General features: G+C 38.9%; 1 protein-coding gene across 4 annotated transcripts in view; it reads left to right on the forward strand.

Moving 5' to 3' along the window:
• Positions 1-23,626, forward strand: part of pxylp1 (2-phosphoxylose phosphatase 1) — a 152,810-nt gene that overhangs the window by 12,167 nt on the left and 117,017 nt on the right. For all 4 annotated transcript variants that reach the window (XM_052018132.1, XM_052018133.1, XM_052018135.1 and 1 more), the window contains one exon: positions 1,586-1,718. In XM_052018132.1, the coding sequence (XP_051874092.1) occupies positions 1,586-1,718 (133 nt within the window). The remainder of the gene's footprint in view (positions 1-1,585; positions 1,719-23,626) is intronic.

The raw sequence follows: 23,626 nt of genomic DNA on the forward strand, positions 1-23,626 counted from the left end.
ATAAGGGATAGCTACTTGGGTGAGTTCTAGGAAGAATATTTTGCTGCATATGCAATCCGACGATGAATGAATGCCTTCAGCCAAAGAGAAGCCTTTATTTGTTAATATCCATCCATGTGACTCCTTGAGTATAGGTCTTCCTCTGTGTTCTGCCATTGAAGCCTGTTCTCAGCAACTACTTCCAAATGATCTTGCATGAAGCTCTGTATTTTATTTCAGTATCTATTGCAGAGGGATAAAGGAGGGAAAAAGAAAAATTGTTAAATGATACACTATTAAATGGAAAGATGGCACACAATTAAGAAAATTAATGCCCAAACTAAATGGTTCATTGCTATTAAAAAAAATGTTGCTTTTGTCATTAAATGACACCAGCATATTTATGATTATAATATCATTTCATTCACTAAGCATAATTAAATTTTGATTGCAGTGATATGTTGTCTGAAGATCAGAAATGGCTTCCATAACATTTAATATAAAATAAATCAAATAGTATCTGTATTTCAGATTCCCATTCCTAGTGAGTACCAAACAGGGAAGATACACTATTGTTGACTTAGTAATCCCAATTAAATCATATTTTTCAAGTTGTCATTTACACTGGAATATCTTCATAATGTGTCATACGTTATATGAAGCTTTTGTTTAATCAGTTCAAAAGTACAACTGTAAATTAGTGGCTTCGTATCTGATGCGTGCTGTCTGGTACTGAACTGTACTCTCTCTGTCTTGACTGTTTGCTAACTCTCCATAGAAAATCTTTGAGTAAAGGCTTGCCTGTCTCGTTATATTCTAGAAGTTTAGAGGTATCTGAATTTGATAACGGTGGATGAAAAAGAACTTAACTGTTCATGTCTATAGGTGTTTGTAGTCATTCTTTCTAATTGTCACCTTTAGGGTTTCATTGAAACATATATGTTCCTGAGTGGTTTTGACAGGATGGATGTGGAGAGAATGTATCCTTTTGTGGGAGAATCTAGACTGATTATAAATAAGGGGGTCACCCATTTGAGATAAAGATGATCTGATTTTGTTTTTGTCCCAGAGTAATTGGAATGAGTAATTGGAATTCCCTTCCTAAAGGAAAGTAGAAACTAAATATTTTTTGAATATTTTTAAGGCAGAGGTGGATAAGCATCGGCAGGGTGAAACTGTAGCTAGATGTGCATGTGAATGTGAGGTTACAGTGAGATTAGCCATGATTTTATTGAATGGTAGAGCAGGGTTGAGAGGCCAAGTGGTCTACTTCTACACCTAATTTGTATGTTCATATACTAGACTAAGTAACGTTTACAAAACTTGGCTAAATTTGCATGTCAGCACTTATTTCAGAAGAATGTAACAGAAAATCCTCAGCTGAAGAGTTTGATCTTATAATTAAGTGTACCTGTACATTATCCTAGAGTAAATGCAAGCCATTAGTCAGAATTGAATACTATTCAAAAGTAAGGAAAATTGCCATAGCAACAGAGGCTTCATTCTTTTGAGTTCTTTCCAGTACCCAATTAGATTGTTGTACGTTGAGAATTGACATTTTCATTTTTTATCGTGTCTGACTGCCTTACTGTATTTGCTTTCACAGGAGAGAGCGAATTGGAAGTCCAGTCATAATGGGAGTGTGAAAACGTGTGTGACAATGTTATTCCGAAGTCGTTTTCTATTCCTGCTGGCTGTGGCTGCCTTGCTGGCTGTCCTGAGCCTCAGCCTGCAGTTCTGTAAGTACACTACCACTGCTTTACTTCCAATTAATAGTTAAATACACGGTAATGTTGATGCAAGGTATAGAAGTAGGAGTGCATTCTGGAAACGGCTTTTCCTGCTGCTCATGCGCCAACTGTCCAGCTACTTGAACGCTCTCGCTGATTAACAAAGAAGTAGCAAGTATGAAGGTCAATAAAATAGCTTTTGGTTAATTTGAAAAATATTAACCCCAGAAAAATGGACCAATCTGCAGCCATTTTTGATACACAAATCATGCATAAAAGCAATTTTATGCATAGTGACCATTGCCTGTTGAAATTCTGCTCATCATGAAATTGGACTGAATATATCCAAGTATGATTCACCTGAGTGCAGCTGACATTTTTTAATGCAGCTCCTGGAAATGACATGCTCTAATATTCCCAGCAATGCTCCAAATTGAATATTGCATGAGGAATCATGTCTGTTGATGTGATTTCCACTTCAGCTATTCTTCTTTGACTCAGGTGAAGCGGTGCCTAGTTGAATTTCCAGAGTGTCGTGAAATGATGTCAAAATGGCTCTTTACTGTGCTTTACTTCAGGAAAACTTCTCTTTCAAATTTGTAGCATTGAAATTAGCAGTGCTATGTAATCGAATTTTGCCTTTTACTCTGAGTGTATTTTCAGCAATGAGTCCCCATGAAGTTGGTGAGGATTAGAGTTCAAGGCATCTGTCATAATCTTCTTTTTGGATTAAATGTAATCCGTTCCTGAAAACTAACCTTGAAATGGTAGATATTACACTTAAATTAAATTTTGAGGCTATGTCTGATATTTTTATTTTCAATTAATTTGTGTCTATTATTTGTAAAATAGCATGCCTGTGATCTAAAAACAAGATTAATCCTGAGAAAAAAACTCCATAATCTATTTCATAAGTATGTTTTGTAATCCTTTTGTAAGTATGTTTCCTGAGGAAATCTGATCATCTTAATTTCAGATGATAAAGTTTCAGTTACTGCTGACATGAATTCTTTGAATTTCACGTTCTCGCGTCACCATAGTTTATAATGAAATGTTTCAAAGAAGTTAAAGTTTAAAGAAGGCCTTTTGGTTGATTCAGCTCCAAAAATCATGAGAAAGGAGAAAGTGAAATTAAAAACATGACTGTCAGTTTTGTACCTGAGAAAAGTCGCCAGGAGTTTATAATATAACTCTGAGGTGGCAGATATCTTGGCTGGTCTAAAGCCCATATATATTTGTAATGAGGCAGGCATCTAAATGGGTGATAAACCCACCCTGATACAGGTACTAGGATATTTAGCTATGTTAACTGGGGTCTATGCTGTCAGAACTCTTGGTGTAATTCCAGTATAAATGGGCAGCGCTTGCCTTTAGTAAGCTCTGGGTATTCACACCGGAACTTCAGCATCCTGTCCGATGATCTTAAAAGGGGCTGCTGGAGAATTCTTCAAAATGGTCACAAAACATTTTCAAACCCTTGTCGTGCCAAGGGTGGCTGGAATGTGTCTGCTGGTTCCAAGACAAGATTGTGCCCCTGTTGTGAAACAGGTTCGAGGTTTCAAAGGACAAGGACTCTGAACACAGCCTTAGAGTTAAATGATTTATTTACAAAGACAAATGTGGGGAAAAGGTAATGTGGGCAACACACACACACACACACACACACACACACACACACACACACTGGTGATAGCGAGCGTCGGAAAATCGCAACAAGGGTAAAATACACACACGCACGCACAATGAACTGGGTACAAACAATCAAGGAAAAGCAATACGATACCCGCCATCCCTTGACTCAGTGCAGGCATGGCTCTACACTACCAGGAATACTAACTTAGAACGCTCCTAACCCTGTTGAAGTGCACACCTTACCAACAGTCTCTCCAGCGTTGTTTCATGATTCCTTGGAGCAATCAAAGTACGAACCAGGCACGTGGCACTTTTTATAGTGCTAGAGGGCTGGGGGGTCCAGCCCAGGTAGTTCAAGAAGGCCAATCAAGGTCAGACCTTGATTGACAGTGGTGTGTCTTTTGACCAGGTAATGGGCAGTGCTGTCACGTGACAGCCACGGTCCTCCACAATACAGCCTCATTGTCTGCCCAGGGACAACTTTACTTCACTTTACCACCACTGGTTCAGTCCTTCTCCATAAGTGGGAACTACTTGCAGGCCAGCTCCTCAGCTGAACTAGCTGGCGTGCAGCATGCTCCACACAGTGAGCTGCACCAAACTGCTTGTTGAGTGCCCACTAATCCTATGTTCCATTCAAATGGTTCTCAGTGGCAGATTTTCCTCAGGTCTCAGACTGCTCAGGAGGTTGAACAATGCTCATTTCTCTTATAACGTCTGAGGAACTTGCATATGAGTACCAGAATTTTCTCAACAGTTAATGTTTCGAAAATAAGAAATATATTTAAGTCTACAGTTCAGCAATGTTACGTCTGATGTAAAAATAAAATATATTTTTGTGTATGGAACAACATACGATATGAACAATTCAATCATCAAGAAAATGTGGAAAGTTCTGTTCAGTGTGGATGTTTTGTGCAAATCTGTCTGGATGTAGTGCAGCCAAGTGTTCACAAAATAACCAAAATTAGCTCATTCAAATTTCAGGAAATTTACATTGACCCAGTCCAGAGTACTTTAAATCATGGGATCATAAAATCAGAGAATGGTTAGAGCACAGAGGAAATCTACCAGAGCAGAGGAGACACAAGAGACTGGAGGAACTCAGTGGGTCGAGCAGCAACTGTGGGAGGAAAAGAATTAAATTCCTTTCCTTCCACAGATGGTGTTTAGAGTCCTGATGCAGGGTTTGGATCCGAAACATCGACAAGTCCTTTCCTCCCACAGATGCTATTCGACTCACTAAGTACCTCCAGCAGATTGTTTGTTGCTCTGTACCAGAGCAATTCACTGTTTTCACCACCTCATAGTGTAGTGTTGCAAATGTTTCCTCACCATATACTTAACCAGTTCCCTCTTGAAGGCCACAGGGGAACCTGCATCCACCACATCTGCAGGCAATGCATTCCAGATTCCAACCACATGGCATAAAGGAATTTTTCTCACTTTGCTATTAATTCTCTTCTCTACAAATCAATGAACTAATTTCTTTAAATTAAAATGAAATATGTTGACTCAGATAACTTTTAAGTGTGAAAATTGAGATCTGAGGTTCTAAGATACATGGATTAATGGTTCCCTCACATCTTCCCAGCACACCTCACAAAAATCAAGTATAACAAAACAGAATTAATATATGATTCCTTTGGTTCTGATTGTGATCAGAAAGAAAATTGCAGCCTAAAGGTTGGCCAGAGGGTTGGCAGTGGGGGAGGAGGGAGGGCCGGGATGGGATGGGAGATGCAGGAGATGGGGGCAGTGGGTTGGTATAACCCTATCATTAGAAAAGAACTGGGTGAGTTCCAGTATGGCCCCCAGAACTCTAATTCCTGAGGGTAATGGACCTCCTTATCTTAGTTGTACACACCCTGACCCCCAATTTCTCTAGTCTGGAAAATTGGAGGCACCCCCCCACCCCCACCCCACCTTACAGAATTAGTCTTAAGGTGCACATGTTGAAGCCAAGCTTCTTATTAAGTTGGATGGAGGCTCTTTCACGTGTGAAGCAGAAGTTTCTTGACTTTAGCCTCAGTTCAGGACCTTGCAGTGTTCTCCCACCAGACTCGCAATGGAAATGTACCAGGAGGTTGTGATTCATGACCAGCACCGGGATTTCAAAATTCTCTTCCTTGTGCTGAAAACTCTGTGTTCTCTCATTTGTCTTCCTGAATTCCTAAGTGTTAGTGCCATACATTTCATGAACTTCAAAAATATATTTTTTAGTATTGCAAATGGGCCTTCTCAGGGAAAGTGCTTGCTATCTGAGGTTATGGTGTAATATGAAAGATGTGAAATTAGAAAGATATTTATTAAAAACAATATCTTTTTCCCACTATTGAGTGATCCAATACCAGAGGGCATGAATTTAAGGTGAGAGGGGGTAGGTTCAGAACAGGTGTAAAGGGTACATTTTGTACTGAGAGAGTGGTGGATGTCTGGAATGCATTGCCTGTTAGGGTGGTGGAGGCAAATTCATTGGGGGCTCTGAAGAGGGGCTTGGATGGGCACATGAATGAGGGGAAAATGGAGGGATATGGGCATTCTGCAGGTAGGACGGATTAGCTATGTTGGCACAACATTGTGGGCTGAAGGGCCTGTTCTGTGCTGTACTGTTCTATGTTCTATGTGACTATCAGTTAGGTATGTAGAGATGGAGAGAATTTAGAGTTATTGGAGCTGTCCAGTTCTCCCTGTGTTAGAAGAGTATGACTTAAACTGTGTCTCTACTTGGAAAGAGTGGTCATTTCAGCATAACTTAACTACCATGACGATTGGAGAGCATGGTGAGAGACAGAAGAAAGTAATTTTATGGGAGATTTTGGCAAGAGGGTGGATGTTATTTTTTGCAATCATTACTAAGAATTCCAAATAGCATGTTGCACTCCAATGACAGAGCTAAAGACATTACGGAATGGGTAGAAAAAAAGCAGAGATTAGTCAACAGTTGTGGTCCATGTTGGAACAAATGGCTGAAGTAAGCATGAAGTTTTGCAGAAGGTGTTTCAAAAGTAAAATATTGAATTTTAAAAAAATGAAATACCAAGTGTAGTAATTCCCAAATCACTTCCTACACCTGCCTGCAAGGTGTAGGAATGGATTACATTCTTTGGACAAAGGATAAGATCTAGAGCAAGGCAAAACTATAATCAAAAGGACTGGAAAAGACTGAAACTGCTGCACAGAGTGTAAAACTAATGTGCTATAGTGTGAATAAAATTGAGCTCTGAGGGAAGATAGAATTTTTAATAATACTTAATTGAAATAAATGGTGAGTTATTATCAGAGAAGAAAAAGAATACAAAAGAATCGGGGCAGGAAATTAAGCATCGCAGAAGGGACAAGAAATTTTGGAAAAACCAATGGGATTAAATTTAATGGGAAAACCAGAATAATAGTAAAAATTGTTGTTTCAACAGATTGGAGTTGAGGTTTAATGTATATACATAAATATGCAAAGCATTCAAAGAAAAATTGAAGAGTTACAACCATTAATTACAATTGAAAGATATATAGAATCTCTAATGTGACTTATGTTCAGACTGGACATGGTTCATAACTTCATGGTTATGAGATCTTGAGGAAAGATAAATTGGGGAAAAGTGAATGATGTGGTAAGTAGAATAAAGGGAAAAGGGATGATGGTTCATGTTTTATTTTGTCTTGCTTCATTAAGTACCTTGGGAAAGTTTCGTATATTAGAGGTGCCGTATAAATGCAAGGTGTTTTGCCACTTCTATGGGGATTGTACTTACAGGACGCCCTGTGTATACTTGGATGACCCAGAAGAACCTGAACTTGCAAGTTCAACTTCACAATCGGAAGTTTGCATCAAATGCTGAAGGGTAACTCGCAGAAGCCACCTGGAGCAGTCATGACTGATTCCATTGACAGCAAGGTTTCTACAATATGAATCGTTTTTGTACCTCATCTTTCTAATCTCCGGTGAATTGAATTCACATCCAACAATCTGCTTTGCAAGCTGATATTAAGCAAGTGACTCTTGTATTTGCAGCAAGCAACTCCTGATAAAGTTTCCTATGGAAAGTTTCCTATGGAAAAGAAGCATTAGTTCCATAAAACAGGACATTTCCTCAAGTATAAGGTGTAGTGATTTGCACCCAATTGAAAATCAAGCCTCTTCATATCAACCTTGGGACCTACCGAAGCAATTGGCATTCATTTGGTGGAATTTGACCATTGTGAATAAGTGGACACATTTTAAGTCAACATCATTTTAAAATTAGAGAATGGCAGTCCAATGTAATCTACAGTTACTGAAAATATTCTTTTGAAGCAACTGATTTTTTTTTCACACCCATATGAAGTCCTGAAAAACTCCACAGATACGCTGTATGTTCTCCAACAGCAAAAATTAACAAACTATTGGAGGAACTCAGCGGGTTAGGCAGCATCTGTAGAGCGAAGTAGGCAGGTGCCATTTCAGGTCGAGGCCCTTCACCTGTTCATTTTACTGAGTGTAAAATCAAGAGCAACAGCGTTCAGTTTCCGAACATGGGATGGTGACAGGGATCATCTTGATCTGAAACGTCGACTGTCCATTTCTCTCCACAGATGCTGCCTGACCCACTGAGTTCATCCAGCAGTTTGTTCTTTGCTCTAGATTCCAGGATCTGCAGTCTCTTTTGTCTCTTTATGTTCTTTAACTTGGATTAATGTTAATACACAAAAGGATTATTATCCAACTCCCCCTTCCAATTCCTTACTTTCTTGAAGGCAACAGCTGATGCAGGTTGCATCAGTTTAACCCTGTTTTTGCTATTATTGGTGAACCAGCTCTCTAACATGTGAAAAGTGGGAAAAATTGAAAAGTATCCTGGTCGGAATTATCACACTAATCACTGAAAATTTTTATACCTTTGGAGCATGCTCAGAAGCATTCAATGGATGACGTTTTTTTTACCACTTAAGTACAAAATGAGACTATGTAAATTCATGTATGGTAAAATAATTTCAATTAGGAGAGAGAAACAGTTGATATTTCAGATTGTCATTCATTCATGAAACTGGTCACAGACATGAAATATTAACTGATTCTCTTTCCGTAGATGCTGCCTAACTTGCTGAATATCTGCAGCATTTTCTGTTTTGATTCAGCATCCGTAGTTTTTGGCTTTTGTATTTTCAGATTATTATTTTCATCAGTGAAGCAGATTATAATGAAATTGTCTTTATTAATTTTTATTTAGGTTCAGTTTTTTTTAATAAAGTGAGATGAATCATGCAGAATTTTCTCACAACAATGCTTTTGATGTGAGTTATGCAGTTATTATTACTGCATATTACAGTTTTGCAAAGTAAAGGAAATGATCCTTACAACTTCTGTTAGACTGATATAATTTGTATGAATATTTACATAGCAATGAACAATACTGTTTACAAAATGTTGCACACCAAGTTGACAGTGGACTCTTTACACAGTTGTCAATGGAGTGTACTGAAAATATGTTTACAGGAAGTGAACTCGTTTTTTAGAACTATTTGAAATCCTCTACAACTACATAAATGAATTATAAGCATCACCTGGATCTTATTGCCTCTGAGGGCGGTGGAGTTGGAAACAATGAATGATTTCAACAGGAAATTGGATAGGCACATCTTTCTTGCAGGGTTACAGTGAAAGAGTGGGAGAATGGAACTAACTGGATTAGTCTAAAGAGAGCTGGTGTGGACTCAGTAGGCTGAATGGTCACCTCCTCTCTCTTAGTGACCCTATGATCCATTTTTTAAAATCTACCTTTCTTTCCCTTTCCTTATTTTAATGGCAATATGAATAAAATAGCAGTGCTATTTATTGAATACTAGAAACCTTTAATATTTTTCTCCAATGTTTATTCTTCTTATGTGAATCCAGACAGTAAAGGCTGGTGGATTTTGACTTATGGACATGACCAGCACCTTGATTTCAAAATCTTCTTCCTCATATTGAAAGCTTTCCGTAGTCTCTAATTTTTCTGCCTTCCTAAATGTTAGTGGTTTTCCAAAAACTTTAAAATCCTTTGATCTCTATTTACTTGTGTTACCAGCAGGGAGCCTCATTCACCAGCACTCTATGTCAATTGATCCTGTACTACCATGATTTTCCATCTGTTCATTTTATTGGTAAATTGGTTTATTATTGTCACATGTACTGAGGTACAGTGAAAAACTTGTCTTGCACACCGTCCGTACAGATCAATTCATTACAACAGTGCATTGAGGTAGTACAAGGTAAAACGATAGTAAAGTGTTACAGTATTGATAAAGTACAGTTCAGGTAGACAGTCAGGTGCAAGGTCACAATGAGGTAGATTGTGAGGTCAAGAGTCCATCTTATCGTACTAGGGAACCATTCAATAGTCTTATAACAGCAGGATAGAAGCTGTCCTTGAGCCTGGTGGTATGTGTTTTCAGGCTTTTGTATCTTCTGCCCAATGGGAGGAAGGAGAAGAGAGGGCTGGGTGGGGTCTTTGATTATGCTGGATGCTTTACCGAGGCAGCGAGAAGTGTAGACAGAGTCTATGGAGGGGAGGCTGGTTTCTGTGCTATGCTGAATTGTATCCACAACTCTCTGCAGTTTCTTTCTGCCAGGGGCAGAGCAGTTGCCATACCAAGCCATGATGCATACGGATAGGATGCTATCTATGGTGCACTGATTAAAAATTGGTGAGGGTTAAAGGGGACATGCCAAATTTCTTTAGCCTCTTGAAGAAGTACAGCGCTGGTGAGCTTTCTTGGCCATGGAGTCGACGTGGTTGGACCAGGACAGGCTATTGGTGACTGAGTGGAAAGTCAAGGACAGCAGCGCACAACTTCCGTATATGTGACAGTGACAGAGAGAACATACAAACATAATAAAATAAGGGCAGGAGTCAGCCACTTGGCTCCTCAAGCTCACCATATCATTCAATATTATCTGCCTTGGGCCTCATCTCTTCATCTGTGCAAGTTCCCCATTGCCGTCAATTCCTTGATCTTTCAAAAATATATCTGCTTCCTCTTTAAGTACCCCCAATGATGTAACCTCATTCAGACCACGGACTGTTTTCCAAGAGAACTTGGAAAATTGCTGCATGTTTCTCCTCAAGTGTTAACAAGTTAGTTGACTGCTGCCGTAGCCAATCCTATTCTTGCAGTCTGCTGGTAAAGATCTACTTTCCACTCAGAGGCCATTTGATTTCACGGGCCTGCCCCCTCCTCCTCCTCCCACTAGCTTGACAGTCAGGATCCCAATTTAGTGTGCTTTTCTCCCCCCAAAGTTGTATCAGAACTGGAATGTTATTTTCTTTATATCAAAAGTCAAGCCCAGCAAATGTGCTAAGAGTGATCGTAGGAGAAAATTAAATTGAGCAGCTTGGTTTATTGTTTATTTCTTTAAAAAGTGATAAGATTGTGATTGGCATGCTGATGGAGATGTGTGCATGAATGGTAAGCAATTGCTTTCAGTGCAGTTCAGCACATTTTCTATTTTTCTGCTACTCCAGGCTTTCAATAATAAATGGTTACTCTAAGCTACTTCCTCTGTTGTCTGATGGCTGATAGTTATTTTTGATTTATTCAGCAGATGAATGAAATAAGTCTGCAAAGATCTGAGTATGCCAAGTAGTTATTAGGTTCAGCCTTCATTAGCTTGAATGATTGAGCAAGACTGACCTTGGATCCCTTGAAAACACAGTATGGCCTGTGGAAATGCTAGGAATAAGCTTGGACTATAACAACGTGCTACATGAGCCATATTCATGAGGCATAAATCCATAATGCAGCTAGATTAGTCCCTTCTTCGGTCATCTGGACATGTTCTTGTAATGCTATCTTTGTGACGGTGCTTAAAAAGAATTCATTTGTTTCCAATTCTTTTTTGCTTGTTTATGCCACAGCAGATGTTGACTCTCTTGAGGGATGCAGTTATAGTGTTATGATCTGTCCTTGTGTACCATTATTTATTGCTCACTATTTACACAGGACCCCACTAGTTAATGTCTCAATACGTATAAAAGAAATGACTATTTACTGTACATGAAACTTCCTGAATTGGAAGCAGGGATCTAAAGGCAGGGGACATGATCACTGGACAATGATTAGAAGTGTGTGTAATGATTTACTTTTCCCTAATCCAGAGTACTAAGAACAATATAGAGATTGTACTGCTGCCTCACTTTGTATTAAGTCACTCAACACAGACCATTAAGGACTTAACATCTCATACACTCATGTGAAGTTCAGAATTCTTCGGACTATCAATTTTAGTTCCTACTTGTTCCTTCAATAATCCCAATCTTTCATTCTTCATAATTTGCTTGCTGTGTGGTAAAATATTTGGATGTATTTTGACTCTCACTGGTTAGTAAAATTTATACTTTGTCCCTGACATATTTTACAGTTTAAAATAATTTATTTTGTTGAATAACACTGCAGTGTTGATTCAGTATCATACCTGATGTACTTTTCCACTGCAGCTACAGTAAACAATCAATGAACTTGATCATTAAGACAATGTAGATGTTTATGGACTTCTCTTTAAGTCAAATAAGAAAAATTTTCTTTTTTTTCCACCTGATTTCTGGTGGATGCTTCAGATAAATGCCTGTTTGGTGCAGTTCTTTTTCAAAGCTGTTTCATCGATATTCTGCTCTTATATGAAAGAAGTAATTGTCAACTATCTGACACAGCATGAAATGGCTCTGAAAATGCTGCATATTATTATTGAAGCTGAAATTTAGTTTCAAGAAAGCATTTAATTTTACACGAGCAATTTAATTATTTTTATTTGAGGCAGTACTTCTCCCTTGAAACGCATCTGCAGCATTGTTGCACAATTTGTCGAACCTCAAATTCTGGATTCTGTTTATTATCTGGAGAGCCAAATAAATGCCATTGGAACTCTTACACAAACAATATGTATTTGTGTGATGATGTTAAATGCAAGAAAATATTCCAAAGTGCATGACAAATGAATGTAATAGAATTACTTGCTGAGGCAAAAAGGGTGTGCCCTGAAGCAATTTGCTGACGAATTTGCTGTCCTTTTCCACATGTGAAGTGTAGAGTGATCTGATGGAGACGAAAAAAGTAACAGAAAATTTTATGCCTAGAAATTCTTCTTTGCCTGAAGACTTGCATTATAATAGCAAGCATCAGGCCATTTTGCTCAGTTTCTTTGGAGAGTGTTGGGCCTTCAACCTTATGTGAGAAACACAAACTTTTAAGTGCAATCTCCTGCCATGGTGGGAGCTCTTCCAGCAGCAATTTTTTAATGGGAACTGATACTTGTTGAGACAGGCAGGTTGGAAATGGAAATGAGCACCACATGTCTACAACAGATGATGGGACATTGTGCTGTTGGGTGTGGACATTTGGAGAAATAATTGGAATGGTTGAGGGCAAGATCAAAAGAAAATGGGAAACCTTAACTAAAACATTGGACACATGGGGTCCCTCACAAAAGGTATGCTGGTTTTCTTCTGGTAGATTCATGAACAGTGGCTCAGTTTAAGATCAAGACGGCCCCTTTTTTGTGCCAGCTTCTGAACAGCATCAAAATGCTGTGGCAGTGAATTCACATGTGCATCGTATTGCTGATTGATAGCCTTGCTGTATGTCTGGCAGTGTTCATGTTTCCACATTATCTGATGCATTGTGAAACAATTTCCTGTTGTACATGCGAAAGTGCAGATTGCATTTAACGGTTGCCCATAGCCTTTGAAATCGGTTTCTTCTGGTTTGATGGGACAGACTTGTTTCTCTGCAATCCTGTGTCACTTGCATTTCAAAAGGAACATTTATTTTAATTGCATAAATTTATTTCTAGTAAAATGCAGTTAGATCTTCTTAAGCAGTGCCTGGAATTGAGGATGACTTGTTTCCATTTCAGTTCTGTGGGTTCTGAGCTGATTGATAATCAGAATCAGATTTATTAATCACTGACTTATATGATGTGAAATTTGCTTTTTTTAGCAGCAGTACAGTGCAAAGACAAAACTTACTATAAATTACAAAAACAAATAGTGCAAAAAAAAAAGGAATAATGAGGTAGAGTTCATGGATTCGTGGACTGTTGAGAAATCTGATGGTGGAGAAGAAGCTGTTTCTGAATCGTTGAGTGTGAGTCTTCAGGCTCCTGTACCCCCTCCCTGATGGTAGTAATGAGAAGAGAGCATGTCTTGGATGGTGAGGATCCTTAGTGATGGATGCCACCTTCTTGGGGCACTGCCTCTTGAAGATATCCGCTATGGTGGGGAGAGTTGTGGCCAAGATGAAGCTGGCTAGATCTACAATCCTTTGCAACCCCTTGCAATCCTGTGCATTGGAGCCTCCATACCAGGCAGTGAAGCAACCAGGCAGAATGCTCTCCACCGTACATCTATAGAAGTATGTAGGAGTCCTTGGTGACATACTGAATCTCCTCAAACTCCTAACAAAGTAGAGCCGCTGGCATGCCTTCTTCATGATTGCACCAAAGTGTTGGGCCCAGGATAGATCCTTGGAGATGTTGACACCCAGGAACATAAAGCTGCTCACCCTTTCCACTGCTGACCCCTCAATGAGGACTGGTGTGTGTTGTCCTAACATCCCCCTCCTGAATTCCACAATCAATTCCTTGCTCTTGCTGATGTTGAGTGTGAGGTCAAGATAAGGCCAGTATAGGACTGACTCTGCTGCAAGTGGAGCAGGTGGTAATTGACAGGTAGATGGGTGGGTAGTTTGGGAGGTGTTGTGCATAGGTGGATTGTACAGCCAAACAAATTACAACATTCTTGAAGGCTCAAGTGTTGAGGAAGTGGAGTTTAGGCTGTGATTGTCTGCAGCAATTGAATCCTATTTATCTTGAGGACGATACGTCACTTCCCATTCTTTTCCGCGGGAGAACAAAGAGGTGGCTGAAAGTGCTTTGAATCCTGCTTTGCTTTGCACTTCACATCCTAATCTGAAGAAAATAGGATGTGCTTGGAATTCTGTCAATTGTATGTTTGAATGGTCAGGATACCCTAGAATGACCAGCCAACAAATCTTGATTGTGTAACCAGGCATAAAGGAGAATAGCCTGGATTTCTATCACACTACCAGAGCTTTGGATGTAAGGGTAGGTCAGAGATTTGGTGTTTTTGTAGAGTGTCCTAGATTTCCAACTATACACTTGAATATACAACCTAATTCAATACTAAGTAAAATGGGATGTTAGATGTAAAAGAGGATTCAAAGCATTTTGAGCCATCCCTTCACTCTTCTATGGAAAACAATGGGAAGCAATTTGCTTTCTCCAAGGTAAAATTGATCTCTTTGTTTGCCAACGTCCAATTAGATGTACAAAAGGGAGGATTTTAAAACTACTCACAGCAAAGTGAACTGCACTAATAAAAGAACACTCAAAGTGAATGAAAATTAAAAGAAAATGGCAGATACTGGAAATCTACATTTAAACAGAAAATGCTGGAAACATTCAGGAGGTCAGGCAACATTTGTGGATCCTGAAACGTTAACTCTTGTTTCTTTTCTCACAGATGCTGCCTGACCTGAGTGTTTCCAGAATTTTCTGTTTTTATGTCATCCAAAACAAATGTTTTGCTTCCTGTAGAAATGTTGCCGATGAATTCTTTTCAGTCTTTACATTCTTTTGGAACTTGCACATTTGTTAACTGCAAAAAATAATTTCCTTTCCATTCTTCTCTATGAGTGCAATGAGTTGCAACATTTGACATTGCTTCAACAAGTATTAGAAAGGAATGACATTGGCCAAACAAAATAGAAGTTAACTAGATAAAAATGAATTTAAAAAGGCCCTATTTTTCAAGCATCAGAAGACATTCAGAAGAAACATTTGTTAATGTTTCATCACTTCTAATATAAATGATAGTTAAGTAACGAAACAGACCTTTGAATAAATCTTTGTTCGGCCTCCAAACATATAAAAAAGGTAGCTGGTAACAACTTACCAATTGTCTAACATCATTTACTGTGTTTGAGTTGACAAACTCTCCATTGCTCTGTTATGCTCATTGTTGTCACAGTAAGAAAGGTTGATATTGTTAATTGCAATTAGCCTGTGACAGTCATATCAATGCACTGCAGGCAGATTTTTAACTTGGTTTGCAAGAAGTCAGTCAGATATATTTAAGCCTGTGTAATACTGTCACATTGTGGAAAGGCATCACTGATATGTTGAGATTTTCACACACACATTGGATGAATACAAGCACTATTTTTAAAACACTTAATAGAATCATAGAAATTTACAGTTCAAAAAGAAGTCTTTTAGTCCATCAATTCCATGCTAACTGAAAAAGCTGCCGTCCTGATTCCATTTTCCAGATCTTGGTCAATGACCTTCTAAGCTACAAGGTATTAAGTACTCAACAAAGTACTTTTCAAACAGACTAAGGGTTTCTGCTTCTACCAACCTTTCAGCCGATGAGTTCCAGACCCCAACGAACCTGTTTGATTTTTGTTTCCTGAGCTCTCTCTTGTTCTATTATCCTTCATGAGAAAGAATTGGATTGACTAGGCCTGTATTCACCAGAGTTTTAGAAGAATATTAGAGGATCTCATTGAAACATACAAAATTCCAAAATGGACTGAAATGAGGAGAAATTTTTTCACCCAGAGGAGGCTTAACCTGTGGAATTCTCTACCACATATGATAACAGAGTGCAAAGCATTAACTACATTTAAGAAGGAGGTAGATGAATTTCTAGATACAATAGACATCAAAGATTATTGGGATAGTGTCTGAATATGATATTGAGGTATAGGATCTACTATAATTTTATTGAATAGGAGAGCAAATGTGATGGATTGAAAAGTCTATTACTGTTTTCTATTTTCTGTGATTCCTTGTTTCTATTAATCACATAAATCTGTGTCCTTATTTATTGACCTCCTCAGCGAAGAGAGATTGATCCATCTTATTCACCCTATATAGCGGTTTCATGATTTTTGTGCTTGGCTCCAACATATAAATGTGTTTATATATGTGATTTCTGAAGTCACTGAATGATTGGTCTGCTGCTTTAATGGTACTCTATTCTTTTTAATATTGATCAGATTTAGGATATTGATTTTAATTCTGGGAAGCATGTCCTCTAATATGTTGACTATAATTACATATTGATGATGTTATTTCTGTAGTTAATTTACTGCAACAATGTAGTGAATTTGCTGCAATGATATTGTTAATGTTATGGATATTAGTAATGTACAGATGCATTGCTCCAATTTGGTGAGGTATTTAATTCATTTTTATTGTTATAGTTCTAGTAAATCGAAATCATTCATTGTCATTTCAAGCCATATAGTAATATCTTCATCTCCAAAATAATTTATAGACATAGAAACTGCCTGAATTTCAGTCCTGAAGACATAATTCTGTATGGACGGGAGGCTGTGTGGGGGCAACTGGTGGGGCTGTATATTCTGTGCAATTATTTTCAAAATGAATTTCACCACACTCTGTAAAGTTGAAGTGCATGAATATATTATCCTGGGGAGTGCTAAGCTGATTAAAAATCAAACTATGAGTGGAATGGACTCTCTAGTTTTCCATGGTCAGTAATACCTTGTACATTTGACCTAGAAATGCAGCATTTACTTTATTTTGTGATTTACCTTCACTAATCATTTGTATCTGTACAGGAATATTTAATTTAAATGTTTTTAGTGAAATATTCAGAAAAAAAATTAAAGTGTTGTAAACCTGATACCCGGTAGCAAAGGCAGAGACCACACACAAAGACATTGGATTACCTGTGGACTATGTCATGTTCCTTTGCCCTTGTCAGTATCTAAACCAGGTATCCACAAATTAACAAGTGAATAACCAATCCTGTGTCAGATCTTTGTCTTTCTAAGTAGGCGTAGTATAAACCACATGAATGTGGTTAGTCTGCTACAAACTTAAAAAGGTTAAACAACCTTAAATTTCATTTCCAGCAAATGACTGGATTAGCTACTTTGTCAATAATTAGAACTACACCAGTTTTTTTTTTACATTCTCTATGGAATAATTCATCACCGTAAGGTACTCAGCACAAATTCAAACTCGTGTTCCAAGATAATAATGAAGAGGAAGGCCCTTCTGAATTTTAAGAATCATTGTCGTAAACCTCATGAATTGATAAGACGGCCATTGTTGAGGTACTAGGATTGTTACATCTGCTCTTGGTGCTCTCAGATTGGAGATGGGAAATAATCTAAGGCATCAATCCAGAATGGATCTGCCAGAATGCGCCCAGAAGTAGGTGCAGCTGTGATTGCCGTCAAATGTTAATTGATTTATTAAAATTCCTGTCCAGATTTGCTTAGATTAGATTATTTTACTGTCATGTACACCAAGGTGCAATCAAATTCCTTGCTCGCATGAAGTTCACAGTGAACAGTATACATGGTAATAATAAATACACAGTAAATACAGCAACAAGCTCAAAGCAACAGAATGGTGCAGAGACAGAAGTGCAAGCTGAGGCAGTGCAAAAGGAAATGCTAAAAAGGGAATGACAAGAACAGAAAACCAAGAGGGGTAGAATTAAGAGTTTGAAAACATGAAAGCAACACCAGGAAGGGGATGTGAAAGAGGTGATTAGTTCAGAAGTCTGATAGCAGTGGGGAAGAAGCTGTTCTTGAGTCTGGTTGGTTGAGCTTTCAAGCTCCTGTATCTGCTCCTAGTAGGTGAAAAGGGAGGAAGGGGAATGGCCAGGGTGCCAGGCATCCTTGACGATATTATTAGCCTTCCTGATGCAACACACTGTGAAAATGGACTGGATGGAAGGAAGTGACTAGCCTGTGATGGACTGTGCAATGTTTACCACTCTGTGCAGATTCTGTCAGTCCAGAGCAGAGCAGTTGCCAGCCAGGCTGTAATGCAACCCATAAGGGTACTTTCTATAGCGCATCTGTAGAAGTTTGAGAGAATCCTTGTGGACAAACTGAATCTTCTCAGATGCCTAAGAAAGTATATACACTGATGTGCTTTCTTGATCACCATATCAGTATAGAGGGACCAGGGGAGAATGTTCATGATATGGATGCTTAGAAACAGTTTTTAAACAGTAGGATTGTATTCCTCAGGTTTAGGTGGGCAAGTAGTTGGGCCCGCTATCCAACAACTTTGTTGAAAGTGGCAGCTCCATCTTTTCAGTGCCTCCATCAGTTCAGGACTTCTGCAGTACCAAATTAAAGTGTTCATGTGACTGGAGTTTTATTGTGTGATGTTTTCACCTAAGCTGTGTTGTTTGCATTCTTCCTAATTTTGAAACTTTTAAAGTTACATTGGATCAATACTACCTTCTGGTTGTTTGAGACTGTAATTTACCTTTATTTCATGCACAGGCGAATAGTAGCTGAAACTTGCTGCATGATGCATCAGTGTGGCAATGCATGACAGTGCAACATGCATTTATAGTAAAAAAAATTACATTTTTTTACATTTTTTCAGACTAAGCAGTGTCATTGGAATTGTTTATATGATAGGAGCTGATATGGTGGATCTCTCTGCAAATTGTGGAGAGGGTCTGTTGCGTTGTCAACCGTAGTGCTGTAGTGTAGCTCACAAGATCACAAGACAAAGGAACAGAAGTAGGCCACTCGGCCCATCGAGTCTGCTCCATGAGCTAAACTAATACTATTCCTATCTAGCCCCAATTTCTGGCCTTATCCCCATATTCCTTGATACCTTGACTAATTAGATACCTATCAATCTCCTCCTTAAACGCCCCCAATGATTGGGCCTCCACAGCTGTATGTGGCAAAGAATTCCATAATTTCACTACCCTCTGGCTAAAGAAATTTCTCTTCATTTCTGTTTTAAACCGGTACCCTCTAATTCTAAGATTGTTCCCTCTAGTCCTGGACTCACCCACCAGTGGAAACAGCTTAACCACATCTACTCTGTCCAGTCCTTTCAACATTCTAAATGTTTCTATGAGGTCCCCTCTCGTTCTTCTGTACTCCAATGAATACAGTCCAAGAGCCGACAAACGCTCATCATAAGTAAGGCCTTTCATTCCGGGAATCATCCTCGTAAATCTTTTCTGAACCCTTTCCAACATCAGTACATTCTTCCTGAGATATGAGACCCAAAACTGCGCACAGTATTCCAAATGAGGCCTCACCAGTGCCCCATAGAGCCTCATCAACACTTCCTTACTTTTAAACTTTATACCTCTCGAAATGAATGCTAACATAGCATTCGCTTTCCTTACCACCGATCCAACCTGGTGGTTAACCTTTAGGGTATTCTGCACAAGTATCCCCAAGTCCCTTGTACTTCTGTATTCTGCACAAGTACCCCCAAGTCCCTTGTACTTCTGTACTTTGAATTTTCTCCCCATCTAGATAATAATCTGCCCGTTTATTTCTTTTTCCAAAGTGTACAACAGCACATTTCTCAACATTGAATCTCATCGGGAATTTCTTTGCCCATTCTCCTAGACTATCTAAGTCTTTCTGCAACCTTCCTATTTCTTCAATACTCCCTACTCCTCCACCTATCTTGGTGTCATCTGCAAACTTAGCCACAAAACCATTTACTCCATAATCCAAATCATTAATGTACAAAGTAAAAAGGGGCCCCAACACCGACCCCTGTGGAATGCCACTAGTAACCGGTAGCCGACCAGAACAGGATCCCTTTATTCCCACCCTTTGCTTTCTACCTACCAGCCAATGCTCCACCCATTCCAATATCCTACCTGTAATTCCATGAGCTCTCATCTTATTAATCAGCCTCTTGTGCGGCACCTTGTTGAAGGCCTTTTTAAAGTCTAAGTACACAACATCCATAGCCTCTCCCTTATCCACCCTACCTGAGATTTCCTCAAAAAGCTTCAATAGGTTGGTCAAGCAGGATCTTCCCTTCACGAAACCATGCTGGCTTGGGCCTATCTTGCCTTGCACCTCTAGGTATTCCATAACCTCATCCCTGAGGATCGATTCCAACAACTTTCCCACCACCGATGTCAGACTAATAGGTCTGTAATTTCCTTTATGCTGCCTCCCACCCTTCTTATACAGCGGAACTACATTTGCGACCTTCCAGTCCTCCAGAACCATGCTGGAGTCTATTGATTCCTGGAAAATTATCACCAATGCCTGCGCAATCTCTGAAGCCACTTCCTTCAGAACCCGGGGGTGCACCTCATCTGGTCCGGGAGACTTATCTGTCTTTCATCCATTTAGCTTCCCAATCACCTTCTCTCTAGTAATCTTAACTGAATTCAGTTCTATCCCCTGAGACCCCTGACTATCCGGTATATTGCTGATGTCCTCCACTGTGAAGACCGATGCAAAATACTCATTTAGTTCCTCTGCCATCTCTTTGTTATCCATTATAATCTCTCCCACACTATTTTCAATTGGTCCTATATCAACCCGTGTCTCTCTTTTACTCTTCATATATTAAAAAAAACTCTTGGTATCTTTTTGAATGTTATCTGCCAACTTCCTTTAATAATTCATCTTTTCTTTCCTAATGACCTTCTTAGTTTCTTTCTGTAAGTTTTTAAAAGTTTCCCAGCCTTCTGTTTTCCCACTAGTTTTTGCTTCCTTGTATGCCCACCCTTTTGCTTTTATTTTAGCCTTCACCTCTCTTGTTATCCACATCTGTGTCATTTTTTACATTCATAACCTTTTTTCTTGGAATATATCTTTCCTGCATTTTCCTTATTTCTTGTGGAAATTCCATCCATTTCTGCTCTGCCTTCCCTCCAACTAGCTTACTTTTCCAATCAATTTGGGCCAGTTCCTCTCTCATGCCACTGTAATTTCCTTTGTTCCACTGAAATATTGACACATCTGATATCAGCTTCTCCTTTTCAAATTTGAAACTGAACTCAATCATATTGTGATCGCTAGTTCCTAGTGGTTCCTTTACCTTTAGTTCCCTAATCATCTCTGGTTCGTTACACAGCACACAATCCAAAACAGCTCATGCAATAATTTAAAATGACAATTGTTTGTGTTGTTCTTCCAACTGAGTTATCTCCAATTACTTGAGAGAAAGCAACATAAGTAGTTTCTGTTGCTGGATTTGGTAGTGTTTCCTGATAATTTACATACTACATGATGCCTTAGCAATATAAATGCAGCATGAGTATGCATGCTAATAAAGGTCAAGTAGGTCATTTTCAGATGCCATTCTGTCTTCTGTTTAACACTGGATGGCATTTCCATGGGAAGGAATGCAATATCTTAAGAGTGCAATTGCAGCCCTGTCCTTAACATACAGTGGTGTTAAAATAGCATCAGACATCACAGTTCCAAGCAAGGTCTTTTCAAAACCTGCTTTTTCCAACATTCCATTCTCTCGTTTGGATTTGAATTAGGTTTGACACAAATGCAGCAAGATATTATTATACATCTAAATGTAAATTTTTTCTGGTTGCTATGGAGCTGTTTTCTTCTCAATTGCTCTGTGTTTGCAGGAGGGATGGGTGAGTTCTGGGGGTTGGGGAGACTGGTCTTTTCACTAAGCACTTTTCAATGATCAGCTAGGCCATCTGAAAAAAACAATTTTGCTGAGGATGATTCATTCTCACCATTTACAAATACGCGTCTTGCATCCTGTGATAGAGAACAAAGTAGGCGTCTTTGTATGTGATCAAAAGCCAGGAGGAAATAGGCGAGAGTTACAAACCATGAAGGGCTCTGTAAAATTTAGCTGTTGCAGCTTCAGATTTACTAGTTTCTAAGACTTGTGAAGCCATCAGAGATACTTATTTTGCAAATGGAGCAGAGCTGGACTGAGGTTCTGCAAAGGTTTCCTCTTGATTTTGGATCCCTCTTGACTTAATGTTGCAATATTTCATTGAAGAATTTAAAAAATAAATTTTAGTGCTCTGGAAATAAGGGAACAAATGTGTATTGCATATTTCAAACTATTTTCTGATGCAGAAATTATTGAAAATCTGCATTTTCTGATGAACCAACATGTAAATGCTCACAACAACTAAATTTCCTGTGTGATCAGTTTAAACTTTGCATGGGTCGGTTACAGGGATGCATTATTGGATTTGATGAAAAAATTAGACCTTGAATTTCAAAGTGAAAAATGTACTCAAACAGCCAAGATGCAAGCATCTCAGATCCAGATACAATTCAGTTTACATCCAGGCTTTTAGAATAAATGGATCCATAACTGTCTAGAATTCAGTTTAAGGTTCTGTTCGCAACTCCTCGGAAGATGAAGCAGCTCATGCCAGCGTGCAGGGCTTGGGCTACTAAATGGCAAATAATATTTGTAAGACAAAAGAGCCAGACAATGACCACCTCCAATGAGATAGAGAGTCTCATCATCTATCCTTGCTCAAGGCAATCCCATTGAACATCAAAGCCCTCCCTTGGGGACACCAGTTACTAGAATGGCAACTGGACCAGCCAAACAACTGCTCTGGTTATAAGAGCAGGTCAAAGGCTGGGTATCTTTTGCCGAATGACTGCACTTCAAGTCCTTTCTATCATCACATCAGGAGTGTGATAGAATACTCTCTATTTGCGTGCAGCTCAATACCTTCAGGATACCACAGCTGACTTGATTTGTGTCCCAACTACCACCCTAAATATTAATTCCCTCCGCTCGAATCGCACAACGTGTACAAAATACAGAAAGCCCTGTAGTTGTTCTCCAAGGCTACTCCGATGTCACTTCCCGAACCTCCACTCTCAACAGCCAAGAAGGGTGATAGCTTCAAGCACTTTGGAGCACCACCATCTCCTGCATGCCTTCTAAGTGACTTGGATATACATCACTGTTCTACAGCCATCTTTTCAAAGGGCATTTAGGGATAGCAATAAGAGCTGGCCTTGCCAGTGATGCTGACGTCCTGAAATATGAATAAATAGAAAAATGTTATGTAAAATAAATTAATAAAAGATTTGCAGCAATTTTCAGAAGAGGCTAATTACTCCCTTTCATGTCTCACTACTTGAATGCACCAACTGTGATGTTACAAGACCATGTTCCATCAGTCTTCTGTGTGGATTCAGATAACCTCAACCAGGAAGGTATCAGGGATGGAAAATTGGTCACGGGGCAGATGTAATTGAGATAAGTGAGAGGGCTATGAAAATTTTTAATAGATGCTTTTAAAATTACAAGGGTATTTGACAGGATGAATAGAAAACAGTGATGAAGGGTCATCAATTCTAAAATTATTACTATGAAAATAAGGAGAGAGGTTTTGAGAAATGATATGATGCAGAGAGTCATTAGAACAGGGAATACTTTGTTGCAGGGAATAACCAATGCAGAGACTATTGCTTCTTTTAAGAGAAAACCATATAAATATTTGAAGCAGGAAAAA

Source organism: Pristis pectinata, chromosome 6 (genome assembly GCF_009764475.1).
Source record: "Pristis pectinata isolate sPriPec2 chromosome 6, sPriPec2.1.pri, whole genome shotgun sequence".
NCBI lineage: Eukaryota > Metazoa > Chordata > Chondrichthyes > Rhinopristiformes > Pristidae > Pristis > Pristis pectinata.